Source organism: Mytilus trossulus, chromosome 2 (genome assembly GCF_036588685.1).
Source record: "Mytilus trossulus isolate FHL-02 chromosome 2, PNRI_Mtr1.1.1.hap1, whole genome shotgun sequence".
Classification (NCBI taxonomy): domain Eukaryota; kingdom Metazoa; phylum Mollusca; class Bivalvia; order Mytilida; family Mytilidae; genus Mytilus; species Mytilus trossulus.
Genome location: NC_086374.1, coordinates 19,243,097 through 19,257,117, shown reverse-complemented (window position 1 = coordinate 19,257,117; position 14,021 = coordinate 19,243,097). Strand labels below are relative to the sequence as shown.

The 14,021-nt window shown below is 32.3% G+C and overlaps 1 protein-coding gene across 2 annotated transcripts in view; it reads right to left on the bottom strand.

The window, feature by feature from the left end:
• The window catches only part of LOC134706683 (probable ATP-dependent RNA helicase DDX23), a 28,188-nt gene that overhangs the window by 9,311 nt on the left and 4,856 nt on the right, over window positions 1–14,021 (bottom strand). For both annotated transcript variants that reach the window (XM_063565847.1, XM_063565846.1), the window contains exons 4-12: window positions 13,400–13,496; window positions 11,247–11,379; window positions 7,019–7,191; window positions 6,114–6,290; window positions 4,667–4,746; window positions 2,100–2,325; window positions 1,680–1,825; window positions 1,217–1,394; window positions 409–648 (exon numbers count right to left, since the gene is read on the bottom strand). In XM_063565847.1, the coding sequence (XP_063421917.1) occupies window positions 409–648; window positions 1,217–1,394; window positions 1,680–1,825; window positions 2,100–2,325; window positions 4,667–4,746; window positions 6,114–6,290; window positions 7,019–7,191; window positions 11,247–11,379; window positions 13,400–13,496 (1,450 nt within the window). The remainder of the gene's footprint in view (window positions 1–408; window positions 649–1,216; window positions 1,395–1,679; window positions 1,826–2,099; window positions 2,326–4,666; window positions 4,747–6,113; window positions 6,291–7,018; window positions 7,192–11,246; window positions 11,380–13,399; window positions 13,497–14,021) is intronic.

The window sequence follows — 14,021 nt, the reverse complement described above, 5'->3', positions numbered from 1 at the left end:
TAAACATGAAATAAGTTGCTGAAAATACTATTTGTTTGGTACTGAAGTTTTCCTTCTTGTATTGTATTATCAAAACTGAAATAATTAAAAGTTATCATCTAAACAGACAGCAGATGATCCAAGTTCTAATTTAAGAATAAGTTAAAACCACTCTATGATGATTAACAGGTAATAATATAAGGCTGGTAATTTTACCATAGAAATTAGATTCAGTTTGCAGTGGCAGATCCAAGGGGAAAGGAGGATGATCTTTGGGTTTAAACCCCTTTTGTTGACAATCAATGCTTTTTAATAGGGACATATGGTTACTCCCCTCTTATCCTGAGTTAGAACACCCCTCTTTAAAATGCCTTAATCTACCCCTGATTTGGTATATACAGTTTTTACACCTAAAAGTTATAAACCAACCTGTCTGTACTTTTTCTTAGTACTGTAATTTTTCATCAGTATTTCACTGTCTTCAGCATCTTCATTGTCAGGTTTAAGGTTGGAGGCTGGCAGATATGACAATATCTTTTGTACATCTGGTTCAAAACCCATGTTTAACATCTTATCTGCTTCATCCATAACAACATAGGTACACTGAGCCAGTACTAAATATCTGTTCTCTAAAACATCAATTAAACGTCCAGGGGTTGCAATAACAATCTGAAAAATATACATGCTTCCTATGGCAAAATATACTTAATTTTACAACAAACAACCATAAAAATTTAGTCTGTTTTTGTACTCATACTCCAAAATCAACCAATCAAAATGCTGGATTTCATGCTTCGAGCATGATTTTTGTGCTCCAAGCACTGAGAAAGTTTTATGACTTCAACCCTACTCAATTTTAAAGTACTCTAGCAATAACAATCATTGAGTAATCATTTCAAAACATCAAATAGATGTGGATAAATTTTCAAACTATATTTTTAATCAAACATTCAAATTAAAGGATTTTTAATATTTGATGTTATCAACAAAAAACTAAACTGTTGACAAAGATATACATGTGTGTCACCTGTATCTAGTTTTAGTAGTATAATGCATACTAAAATGACAATACTTTAGCCCATGTTAACTTCCCCTGTATAAAAAATTTCATTCTCAGTTTATGAGTGTTACGCTTTCATGAAAAGTCATACTAATGCTTGTCCTTTCCCCTTTGACAGATGTCCAAGGAAGTCAATAAACAAAATGTTCTTCTCTTTCAACAATATGTTTATCCTACCTCACATCCTTGTCTTAGTTTGAAACCCTGTTCCTCTCTGGATAGACCACCAATAACTGCTACAGTCCTTATATTCAGATCTAGAGCAAATTTAACTGTTTCTTCCTCAATCTGCTGTGCCAGTTCACGAGTAGGTGATAAAATAATGGCATATGGTCCCTGATCTGCATCTTCCATTCTAAAATATTTATCATAAGACAACACTTAAAATGCAGCTATCTAACTTAGTTATGATATTTTCTATTGATATAATATAAATTTGTGAGATATTGTATAACCAATGATTCATTTTGTATGTGAAAAGTACCTTTATAGTTCACTTTAATTTGGGGTCTAAGATTTATACACAAATACCAGAATTCAAAATTGTGGCCTTAATTGTTCGAGTGTGCCGACAGCACTATATATATATATACCCTTGATATGTTTCCATAACTATCAAAATAAATCTACTTTGAGATACCTTTCAATTTTGGGTAATCCCTGGATCCATTTAAGCAGTGGTAGTAAGAAAGCAGCTGTTTTTCCACTACCAGTCTGGGCTACACCAATAATATCTCTGTTCTGCATTCCAATAGGTATGGCTTGTCTTTGAATAGGTGTAGGTTCCTATAAACACAAATTATCATTATTTAAAGAATTCACAGTACAAAATGTGAAACAAATATATTTCCTAGGCTACAATGTAAATTTCTCTGATTGAAACCAAAGAATGATTTAAATCAAAATTAAAAGGTAAAATCTTTACATATATAGAGTACAACTGCATTAAATAGTGAAATAAAAATAACAGGGTGATTGGCTGGCCTTAAACCTAACTACATAACTAACCTTGTAACCCCACTCTTTCAATGATAGTCTAAAACCTAATTACACGACTAACCTTGTAACCCACTCTTTCAATGATCTCTTTGAGATCAGTTGGCAAATCAGATTCATCCCAATTACGAAAAGGATTTGGAATTCTTCCTCCTTTGCACATAATATTGAAATCTTCTTTGAAAATACGCCAATCTCTCTCAGCCATTTCACTTCTGGGTTTGTCTTTCCAGTGACGATCATCCCATTTCTGTTTGGCATCCCTCTTTGCTACATTCTTCAACCTCTTCCTATTAATGGAAATCAGAAACTCATTCAAATATATTCCTGTAGCTAGTGCCAATGAAAGTTTAAACTTATCTTTCATGGTACAAAACAAGTGTTTAGAAATTGAGAAAAACTCTTAAAACTATGTAGACAGTCAATAACAGTTCCACTAATATATATATATATATATAACTATTCCAAGTTGTCACAAAAATAAATTTAAAAATAAATAAAAACAGTTGCCTTGCTTAGCATACCCCACTATTATTCTAAGCATTTGAAAACAGGAAGTAGATGTCAAAAGAAAATAAACCAGATGCTCCGCAGGGCGTAGCTTTATACGACCGCAGAGGTTGAACCCTGAACGGTTGGGGCAAGTATGGACACAACATTCAAGCTGGATTCCACTCTAAATTTGGATTGTGATTAAATAGTTGACACAGCATAGGTTTCTGACACAGAATGAATGTATTCAAATGAACTTAAATTTTTTGTTTTCTCTTAGAGCAATTCACTATGCTGTTGAATATTAATCCTCTCAAAAAAATGTTTGAAGAAATTTTCTTTTTATTTATGAAATTTCAAATGAGAAAAATTGAACCCAATTTTTTATTCACATCCCCCTTTCCCTTATTCCAAAACTAATTTCAATTAAAATATTCTAATGGAGTTTGCAACAATTACTACTCATTTAAATACATCATAAAATATTAAGATGTAAAAAAAACTGCTTGTTATCACTGAATGGTAAAGATTATTTAAATTTACCAGTTGGTAGTAAAAAGTGAATATACATTGTATATTGTATATAACAAAGATTTAAGTTGATTCTGGACAAAGAAAGATAACTCCAATTAAAAAAAATTCTTGCAGATATTTCTTGCTTACTATTCTGGACAAAGAAAGATAACTCTTAATTAAAAAAATTTTGCTATTTCACAATATTGTGAAATTAGATATTTCTTGCCATTGCACAATACTGTGCAATTGAAAAGACTTGCTATTGCACAATACTTAATATAATAATTTTAGATCCTGATTTGGACCAACTTGAAAAACTGGGCCCATAATCAGAAATCTAAGTACATGTTTAGATTCAGCATATCAAAGAGGCCCAAGAATTTAATTTTTGTTAAAATCAAACTTAGTTTAATTTTGGACCCTTTGCACTTTAATTTAGACCAATTTAAAACTGGGCCAAAAATTAAGAATCTACATACACAGTTAGATTTGGCATATCAAAGAACCCCAATTTTTCAATTTTTGATGAAATCAAACAATGTTTAATTTTGGACCTCGATTTGGGCCAACTTGAAAACTGGGCCAATAATCAAAAATCTAAGTCCATTTTTAGATTCAGCATATCAAAGAACCCCAAGGTTTCAATTTTTGTTAAAATCAAACTAAGTTTAATTTTGGACCCTTTGGGCCCCTTTTTCCTTAACTGTTGGGACCAAAACTCCCAAAATCAATACCAACCTTCCTTTTATAGTCATAAACCTTATGTTTAAATTTCATAGATTTCTCTTTACTTATACTAACGCTATGGTGTGAAAACCAAGAAAAATGCTTATTTGGGTCCCTTTTTGGCCCCTAATTCCTAAACTGTTGGGACCGAAACTCCCAAAATCAATACCAACCTTCCTTTTGTGGTCATAAACATTGTGTTTAAATTTCATTGAATTCTATTCACTTTAACTAAAGTTATTGTGCGAAAAACCAAGAATAATGCTTATTTTGGCCCTTTTTTGGCCCCTAATTCCTAAACTGTTGAAACCAAAACTCCCAAAATCAATCCCAACCTTTCTTTTGTGGTCATAAACCTTGTGTCAAAATTTCATAGATTTCTATTAACTTAAACTAAAGTTATAGTGCGAAAACCAAGAAAATGCTTATTTGGGCCCTTTTTGGCCCCTAATTCCTAACATGTTGGGACCAAAACTCCCAAAATCAATACCAGCCTTCCTTTTATGGTCATAAACCTTGTGTTAAAATTTCATAGATTTCTATTCACTTTTACTAAAGTTAGAGTGCGAAAACTAAAAGTATTCGGACGACGACGACGACGACGACGACGACGACAACGTGATAGCAATATACGACGAAAATTTTTTCAAAATTTGCGGTCGTATAAAAATCTTAAAACAGTCAAAATGTTTGGTCAAGCCGTACTTTGACAATCATAAGCATGAAGGATGAACGTTTCATTTATAGAATGCAAGTAAAAAGTGTTGAAAAAAAACATAATTTCACTTGCCAAATGATGTTTGTTATGTAAATAGGTTTTGAATACAAATCAAAAGAAGATATTTCAATAAGCCCTAATTATGTTCTTCCAGAAGCAACAGAGATAACAATACTAACTTTTCCTGTTCTTTTTCTGTTTCTGATCTTCTCTTTTCTAATAAATCTCCATAAAACATGGACTGTTCTTTTTTCTGACTCTGAAGATAAAAATATTAAAATAATAAATACATTCATATACAAGGCCTTAGGGTCTGGAAAAGGTAATATTTGTCAGTCTTAACCTTTTATAAAACAATGCCCTTTTGTGTGATAATGCATGTTTTGGTCATCAGTATAAACTAAATCCTGATTACCATTGTTTTCTTGCAATAAAGCAGTCACTCACCAAAGCAACTGAGATCACCCCCAGTTTTTTGGTTTGGGTTGCTCAATCTTAAGTTTCCTATGTTGTGTCTTGTGTACTATTATTTGTTTGATTGTCTTTTTAATTTTTAGTCATGGTGTTGTCTATTTATTTTCAATCTATGCGTTTGACTGTTCCTCTAGTATCTTTCATTCTTCATTTTTGTGCTGTTTTGTTGCTTTCTCAATCACATATATCCCACACTTAGTTTCATTCATATTTTTTTTTAAGAGGAAAGTGATTATAAATTCTTAATGAAAGCGTCTGTCCAATGTATTAACCCTTCTGCTGATGAGTCCCGATTTATAGGGATTCACGCTTCAGACAGCTGTCGATGAGTCCCGTTTTACCGGGATCGGAAAACTCTTTTATATTCCCCCTCAAAACAGTGCAATCATGTGTTATCTTTCTTTGATGAATACCCGGATGAAAGTGTAAACATGGCGATTCTGTTTGTTGAAAACCGTGTCAAAATCAGAGGAAATTTACAGAATTTACGAGCATTTGAAATGAGGGAACATTTTTTTTGAAAGAATATGGAAGAATCGAAGCCAAACTAGTATTCTTTTTTGACATAAAATGTCGTTTTATGTACAAAACACTTGGAATGGACATCGTTCAGTGTGAGGAATTTGTACAGCTTCATATATTTTTTCAAAATTTTGCCGTTTTGGGTTAAAAAATTACGATTTAGGGTCAAAGAGCAGAATTTTGAGAATTTTACCTAGATCATGCCGAAAACTTGGACAATTTGAATATTTTATGAAGATAAAATTATCAAAACATGAACAAAACTGTAAACATGGTGTTAGTGAATGAAATAAATACACAAATAACTACAAACAACTTTTTATTGACATTTATTATGAAGATCTCCCACTTGAGTAATAGTAGCCAGGGAAGCCATCGTCTCAGAGTAGCTTCTGTCTGGGCAGCAATCGGTGAAAGGGTTAACTTAAATTGTTTCAATATGGTCATCATTCACATTAAGTAACTTACTTTTAAATCAATACCAGCTACATAGCCTCTACCAAAGAACTGGACCTAATGTTTCTCTTTGTATAATGGATTGTAACTTACTTTTAAATCAATACCAGCTACATAGCCTCTGCCAAAGAACTGGACCTGATGTTTCTCTTTGTATAATGGATTGTAACTTACTTTTAAATCAATACCAGCTACATAGCCTCTGCCAAAGAACTGGACCTGATGTTTCTCTTTGTATAATGGATTGTAATCTGTTGATGTATCATCACCTGCATCCCAATCAAACACAAACTTTCTGTCATTCAATCGACGAATTCTACGCTTCTTTTTCGCCATCCCTAAATATCTATCCTACAGTAGGTAACATATTAAATGCATTATATAAAGGAAAGACTAAAGGTACTTTTCACATAAAATAAAGGAAAAATTAAAAGATAACTGTTGACTTAAAATAAAGGAAGAACTAAAGGATAATTGTTGACTTAAAATAAAGTCACAGCTATCAAATACATTTTTGAAACACCAAATAATAAATTATAGAGACAAAATTAAAATAGTAATTTTTTTATGTTGTTTGTCTTTTTGTTCTTTTTTAATGATTTTCTACGCTAAAGTCAATAAAAATGGGTAAATTTCCACTGATTATTGGATAGGAAACAGAGCGCATACGTCGACAACAAAGATCTTTTACAATACTGTTTGTAAAATAATTTTACATGTCTACCTTCAATATTTAGTTTGTCCACGCGTGCGCTCCATGTTTCCTGGTCCTAAATTTAGTTGAATTTTGGACAATTTTGTCAATTTTTGCCAAAATCTCTTATCTTGACCTATTTTGGATGTAAAAATCAACGCCTTAGAATATCACTTTAACAAAAAAAGTTGTATTTAACTTTCTCACATGTCTTAAAATCAACTTAAAACATTTTTCATCTTGTGGCATTGAACTTTATAATTGGGGCCATTTATGGGCCTTACCGAACTTACTCCTTTTGTTAGTTTGCTATCTCATTGACATTAACCCTGTTGACCATTGTCTTTTTGGTGGCATTTTGATCAACTATATAGATTAGTTTTACCTTAATGGCTTCAACAACTTTATCCTTTTCTTTTTCTTCCATGACTTTATCTTTATCATCTGCATCTTTATTCCTCTCTCTCTCCCGTTCCCTTCTTTCCCTTTCTCTGTCTCTTTCCCGATCTCTATCACGGTAACTTTGGTATCCCCTGTCTCTTCTGTCATCAACTCCCCCTATAAATATGAAATGTGGGAGATAGGAACTATGGGATGTAAAGATTATTGCTTCTTTTTTATCATTGTTGTGACTTGTTGATAAGACTTGTTTGTGTGACTAGTTAAAGGAGAGAAGAATAATCAAAGAGCTGAAAGCTCTGAAGAAAAATGACGCCACTGTCTCTAATATTGGGATAGTTTTTATGCAAGTCTCGATTTTCACATACCGTAATTAGTTTAACAATGCAACATGTCTCGTAAGCATATAATTGATATTCGTATATGTGTGTGTGTGAAGTGAAGGTGCCAACTGGCTGGTGTTTTTTTTAAGACAAATGAATAGGTCAAGACTACCTGAATTGTACAAATAAATACCGTAGAAAGGCTTCTATATTTCTCACTGGTACATAGGCTGAATCCGGGTCCGTTTGCGCCCATTCACGTTTGCGCCAACTCATGTTTGCCCCCTTTCACTTTCACACCCTACATGTTCGCAACTAATCTTAATTGGTTTTGTGTTTAATAACTCTGTAAGCAAATGTTTTCTTATAAGTATAATTGTTGTCATTGTCTCAAAATAAAGTGAGACAGCATTTTTTTTTTGTGTTGAATAAATCTAAATCATGTTTTGGATAGCGTATTGTTAAAGATAATAATAATCCTTTCTAAATAAAGTGGTATTTTGTCAACGTTTTATTTAGCGTTGAATAACTCTTAATCATGTTTTGGTTAGTGTATTGCTATACTTTGTTTAATTGACCTCTTTCATAATGAAGTGAGAATCTGACTATTTATTTTTCTGTGTGTTGAATAAATTTTATCATGTTTTGGTTATAATAGTGGATTGCTATATTTTGGTTCCTATATTTTATTGTTTCGCTGTTTCAGATCAAAGGGCTTAAAACAATTATCTTTTGTGTTTTTCCTTTAAAATCTTCAATGTTTTACTCATACCAAGCTATAAATACATTCAGAAATTTACACCAAAGCAATTTAAAACAACAATCATGATTTTCCAATTATTCAACTTGAATTTGAATTTAAATTGGGCGCGAATGAGTAGAGTGCGAACGGACCTTGGGTGTGAACGTGCGAGGTGCGAAAGTGTATTGGGTGCAAACAGACCTGATACCACATAGTCTGAACCCCCTTCTCCCACAAAATATGAAGTAAATTAAAAACAAACTGTTCAGAGAACAATTGAAGTCTTTCCACTAGAAAAGATCTATTTTTATATTGAAATATGAAAAATCAGTTTAAAATGTTAGTTCCTATGGCTTTATGACGTCCTATTAACCTCTGACCTTGACCTCAATTTCAAGGTCACAAACCATGGACCTTGAATCAAAATATCCTAGGTCTTTAATATGTTTGGTTAATGAGTACTACCACTTGACGCGTAATTTAAAATGTAAGATGGACAAAAACTCCCTTTTATTGTATGCACAGTCTTCAACCAAAATATACAAGTAAGGACATGTCGCAACTAATAATTTATGAAAAATTATTTGTCAAAATGTCATACAGTATTTGAAAAGAAGTGAAAATAAGCCAAAATCAAAATTTATAATATGACCTTGACCTTTGACATTGACCTCATTTTCATTTTTAGTACCAATGACCTCATGAAGACCCTAGGTCTCTATCAGTTATGGTTTACCAGTTGAAAATGCATATCGCTTGAATCAAATGAAAAAGGGGGAATAACTCTCATACGGAGTCCCCATAGAGCTATGGTTCAAACGAATATTCTTATCCTAAATATGTAACGAGCAATTTGGTAAAATAAAATCTTTTACGGTTACGAAGGAGAGGTGGCCACAAGAAAAACAGTGTTTGGGGAGATAACTCTTACAACGTAATGTATTTTGTTATAATTACATTTGATATATGTTTCATTATAATACTTTATTCTGATTGGGTAACTGCACATCACATGTTATTCCTCAAGCAATTGCATCACTCAATAAAACTTTTCATTCATGATAACACGTGGTCCCACAATAAAGTGCACAGATGAATTGAATAAAAAAGTTATAAAATTCGTGTTTTCATGATCCTAGCTAAAAAAAGTAATTATAAGTATTGAATGTTTGAGGGTTGCAAAAGCGTTGACCGTGTGCACATTTTTAGAATGAAGCGCTTACGCTTACGCGCTTCATACAAAAAGTACTTCGGTCAACGCTTTTACACCTCAATGAATTTACAAAAAAAAAGCATTCAATACTTAAATGCAGTTGTAAATTTTTAAAGCAAAAAGAGTTAATACTAACTTTCACTTTTTTGGATGTTCATGTACATTTTGTATGTATTTATTTTTCTCAACTACATGAATTTTTTGGTGTATTTTTTATGATATATATGAGTAGTCCAAATAATTATTACGTCTGGCAAGGCTTTTTAAATTTTATTCTGGGACACCTTCCTATGACCACAAGGCTATGTTAATTTTTTTCTGGGACGCCTTCTTAGGAAGCCTTCCTACGAACGTCTTAGGAAGGGGTCCCAGAAAAAAATAAAATAGCCTTGTCAGACGTCATTATTATTTGGACTAATACATGAGATATTGGATATTTTTATGCATTATTTAACCAGTTGAGTCTTTTACAGGATTGTTTGTTTGATGCTGTTTAAACATTACTGAAAAAAAAAACACCTTAAATTTGCTAATTATTTGGCATGAAAGTTTGATTTATTGAAAGGGACTCATAGTTTTCCATTTAATTTTAATAATTGTCTAATGGTTAAAACAATAGCTTCGTTGTTTACTTTTATACACAACAACATATTCACTTTGGTTTCGTTGTTTACCTAATATTCACTATGTACTTGGTAACAGTTATTAATTAATTGAATAGAAAATATTATAATAAATATTATTGGAAGCCGAATTGACGTCAAATAGGTGCCGATTTGACTAGATGACAATTTAACCAGGTGCCGACTTGACTTGTACGTTTCAATTCCTCTGCGATCGTTTGCGGTATTTTCTTGAGAAAACCTATTTTCCATCATCAAAGAGAAGAAGAAACTGCTTGAAATGATTCCCGAACGCTTCGTGATTGTTAAAATAAGTTTAATTCACTCAAAAAACAATTTTAAAACTTGCGATGTTTAAACAGGAAGTTTCAAAAGCACGTGTAAAAGAAGAAATTAACCGGTGAGAGTGGAAATCCGTACATAACATATATCACTTTAGTACGACTTTTAAAGCAAAACAGTTTCATCCTTTTGTAAAGCAGTCTTTAATATACCTATCATATTAATGTTTGAAGGGTCTTAAGCTTATTCAAACCATATAAGTCGGTATGAAACAACAAAACGGAATGATAATAACCGATTACGTTTTGTAGTTTACAAAATTCTGGACTGGTTCCTGTCAAACTACAACACTTTGTTCGACTGTAGTGGAATACAAACAGAAACCAGTTAGTTTGTAAACTGGTTCCTGGCTGATTACTACACAATGCTCATGCATAATGATAACACAAGCACATTCCAGTTTGTATTGAAATTAGTAAATACGAAACCAAGCGCGGTAGGCAGAGAAATCAGGTCGGCAGTTATGGAACAATGACTGCGTCATTTTCCAAAAAATGACTAAAGCAAGACAAATTACAATCTTTTTCTGCCTTAAAGTTCTGTAGTTTTTGTGTGGCATTGAACAATAGTGTGTTCTTATGTACTGTTTTAGATGTCTTCATTAAAGTTAAACCAAAAAATATAGTATAGTATAGAGTGTAGACCATAATTTGTTTTTAAACCTTACACTAACATCAAAGTCATAGGTATTGACAAATGTTAATTTCATTCAAGTAGTATACATGTACATTATCACTATTTTCTTAAATTTTACATTCACAACTTTTTACAACATAATTTTTCACTTCAAGCTACTAACTCGTCTAAGGATTTTTTTTTCAGTCGAGTAAAGTGAAAATACGATGAGGCTTAAAAATTACAGCATTATGGTAAATCTACCTATATCATTATCCAATCACAAACCTTCTAATTTTGTTTATAATAAATACCCAAGTCCAGTAAAATGTAGCTAATAAAAACAAATATCTTACATTCTCTGCCAGCACTTAGGAATTCCAGCTGTTTCTTCTTTTCTTCATCATTTCTTTTTCTTTGCTCTTCAACTTGTTCCTGTCTTTTCTTTAGAGCTTCAGCTGCTCTTTCTTCTTTTGATAAAAACTTGGGCTAAAATAATAAGCATTTTACCACTGAATTATTTAAAAAACAAGAAAGTGTCCAAAGTACACAGATGCCCCACTAGCACTTTCATTTTCCATGTTAAACGGACTATGAAAAAGGGTAAAAAATCTAATTTGGCATTAAAATTAGAAATATTATACCATTTGGAACATGTGTACTAAGTTTCAAGTTGATTGGACTTCAACTTCATCAAAAACTAACTTGACCAAAAACTTTAACCTGAAGTGGGACGAACAGACGAATGGGCACACAAACAGAAGGACGGACGACCAGAAAACATAATGCCTCTCTACTATCGTAGGTGGGGCATAAAAAATGTTGTGTCACTATTCAGGTACATAAAATATAAAAAGACAAATATGCTGCTCCCTCTAGGCTTAAATATAGAACACCAATCATTAGATTAAGATTAGATTTTAGTAAACAGTGATGTGTAAGTACAATTTGAAATGGTTGTGATTCAAAGTAAAAACTGATCCCTGTGATAGCTATTTGCTTTAAGTTTTAATAAAAAAAATCCTAATCCATGTAATTTGCATACCTTTAACATATATGTATTATTAGTAGTAATATTACTGATGTGCCTTAAAGTGAGGTATTAACTTTTTTACTGGTATGAGAGCGACATCTTCGCTAGCCAAGGTTTACGATCCTCTCCTGCTCTCTTCACCCTTGGCGGATTGAGATAAAATTTCGGAAACACAAGGTAAGGATTTTTATTGGTTGCAGTCAAAACTTGCTGCATCCACTCAAAATGCGCCTATAACATGATCACGTGTAAATGTAGAAAGTGTTTGTAAACAATTGCCACATGTTTTTTGTGCAACAAGCCTTTACATCCCTAAACATACAACTATATTTAGTGAAAACTTGAATGATTTTAATCAACAAATAGAAGTTCCTGTGTATGTTTCATGCACAAATGCATGAATGTTGACGTATGCTTTCATTTCCGGCTTTACCAAGTGTGTAGAATCTAGACGCTACCGTGTTTTTACCTCCAAATTGAAGAGTTCAAGTGCTACCATTGGTCAAGACTAATGCATTCGGAATTGGCGTGATTTTTATCTTCCGATAGATGGCGCAACATTGTTATCACAAATGTTGGCTCAATCCGCCAAGGGTGAAGAGAGCAGGAGTGGATCGTAACCCTTGGCTAGCAAATGTAGAGCGGAGGATCTTAGAATAAATTTGTAAAATCTATGAAGTTATTTAAAAAAAACATTGGCAAAAAAATGAATTTTCTGACACGAAATTAGTCATATAACTTCCATGGAATAAGAAGTAAAATGCTAACACATCTGCCTATGAAATGTTATTGACGTTTCATTAGTGGTTCATCTAAATCTGACGTAATCACATAATTTTAAATGTATGCTATGCAAAAGATTCAAATTCGATAGACCATGGCTTCGGGGTCATGTCAAATTATATCCATGGAAATGAGAAGTAACACTGCTTATAAAACTACAAACCAAATAGCATTGACATACCACTAGTAGTTCTCCTTAAACTGACTTTATCTCATACTAAATGATGTAAACTAAGGTAAAGTTTCCAAGTCATTAGACCATAATGAAGAGGTAGGGCTAAAACAATTCCATGGAAATGGGATGTGACAATGCTAAGACAACTGCATACCAAATATAAATGACCTACCAATTGTGGTTCCCCATAAAATAACCTAATCCAACTAATACATTGTTGACCCTGCAGTCAACACCACTGCCTTTATAAACAGCATACATGTCTTGCTTTTTTCTACTTTTTCAAGGTGAAAGAAAACATTCAAATTACCAAGGGATCAAAAATCTTTTTATAAAAGCAGAAACAAAGAAAAAACAACCATGAGTGTATATGATGTAGGAGCCTGAATGTTTATCACTATATGTGTAGGAGCCTGAGTGTATATGCTGTAGGAACATTACATTTTTGTCATACAGATTTAAATAACTCATTCAATGACAAAAGAAGAAAAAAACTTTGCCACAGTTGTAATACCTACTTTACTGAGAGCTTCTTCCTCAGCTTTCTTCTTTGCCAGTAATTCTTCTAGTGACAAAGGAACCTTCTTCTGTGCTTTTTCTTCTTCTTCCGTAGACCTTTTAACACATAGAACAAATAATTAATGGATAGTAATAATCCACCATTTATAAGTATGTTGCCATTTTTAATCAGTCAGGGCAATTGTGTTCTTTAAAATAATCATAGATACTGGAAATGAATATTCAATAAAAATGTTTCCTACAAAAATATTGTAAGGGAATGCTTAGATTTTGCTTCATTGAAAGATAACAATGTTCAGGGTTGAATTGTTTTTTTCTTTTCTTACGTTACGTCATATTGCTGATTATTCAGTTTGGATTTTATTCAAAGGCTGTATAGCTGCTTAGGTTTACTTCATTTAGACTCTGATGTATGTTTGTCTCATTGGTAATCATACCACATCTATTTATTTTCATATTCAAATGATACATTTTTTACTTTATTTTTAATGACTTCATTTGATATCAAAATTAAATTAAAAAAAAATTATGAATGTCACAGTCATGACAGTCCTTTTTTTTTATACTTGACTAAAAGTTGTTTAGTATTCATAACTGAAGGACATTAAATACCTCATTAGA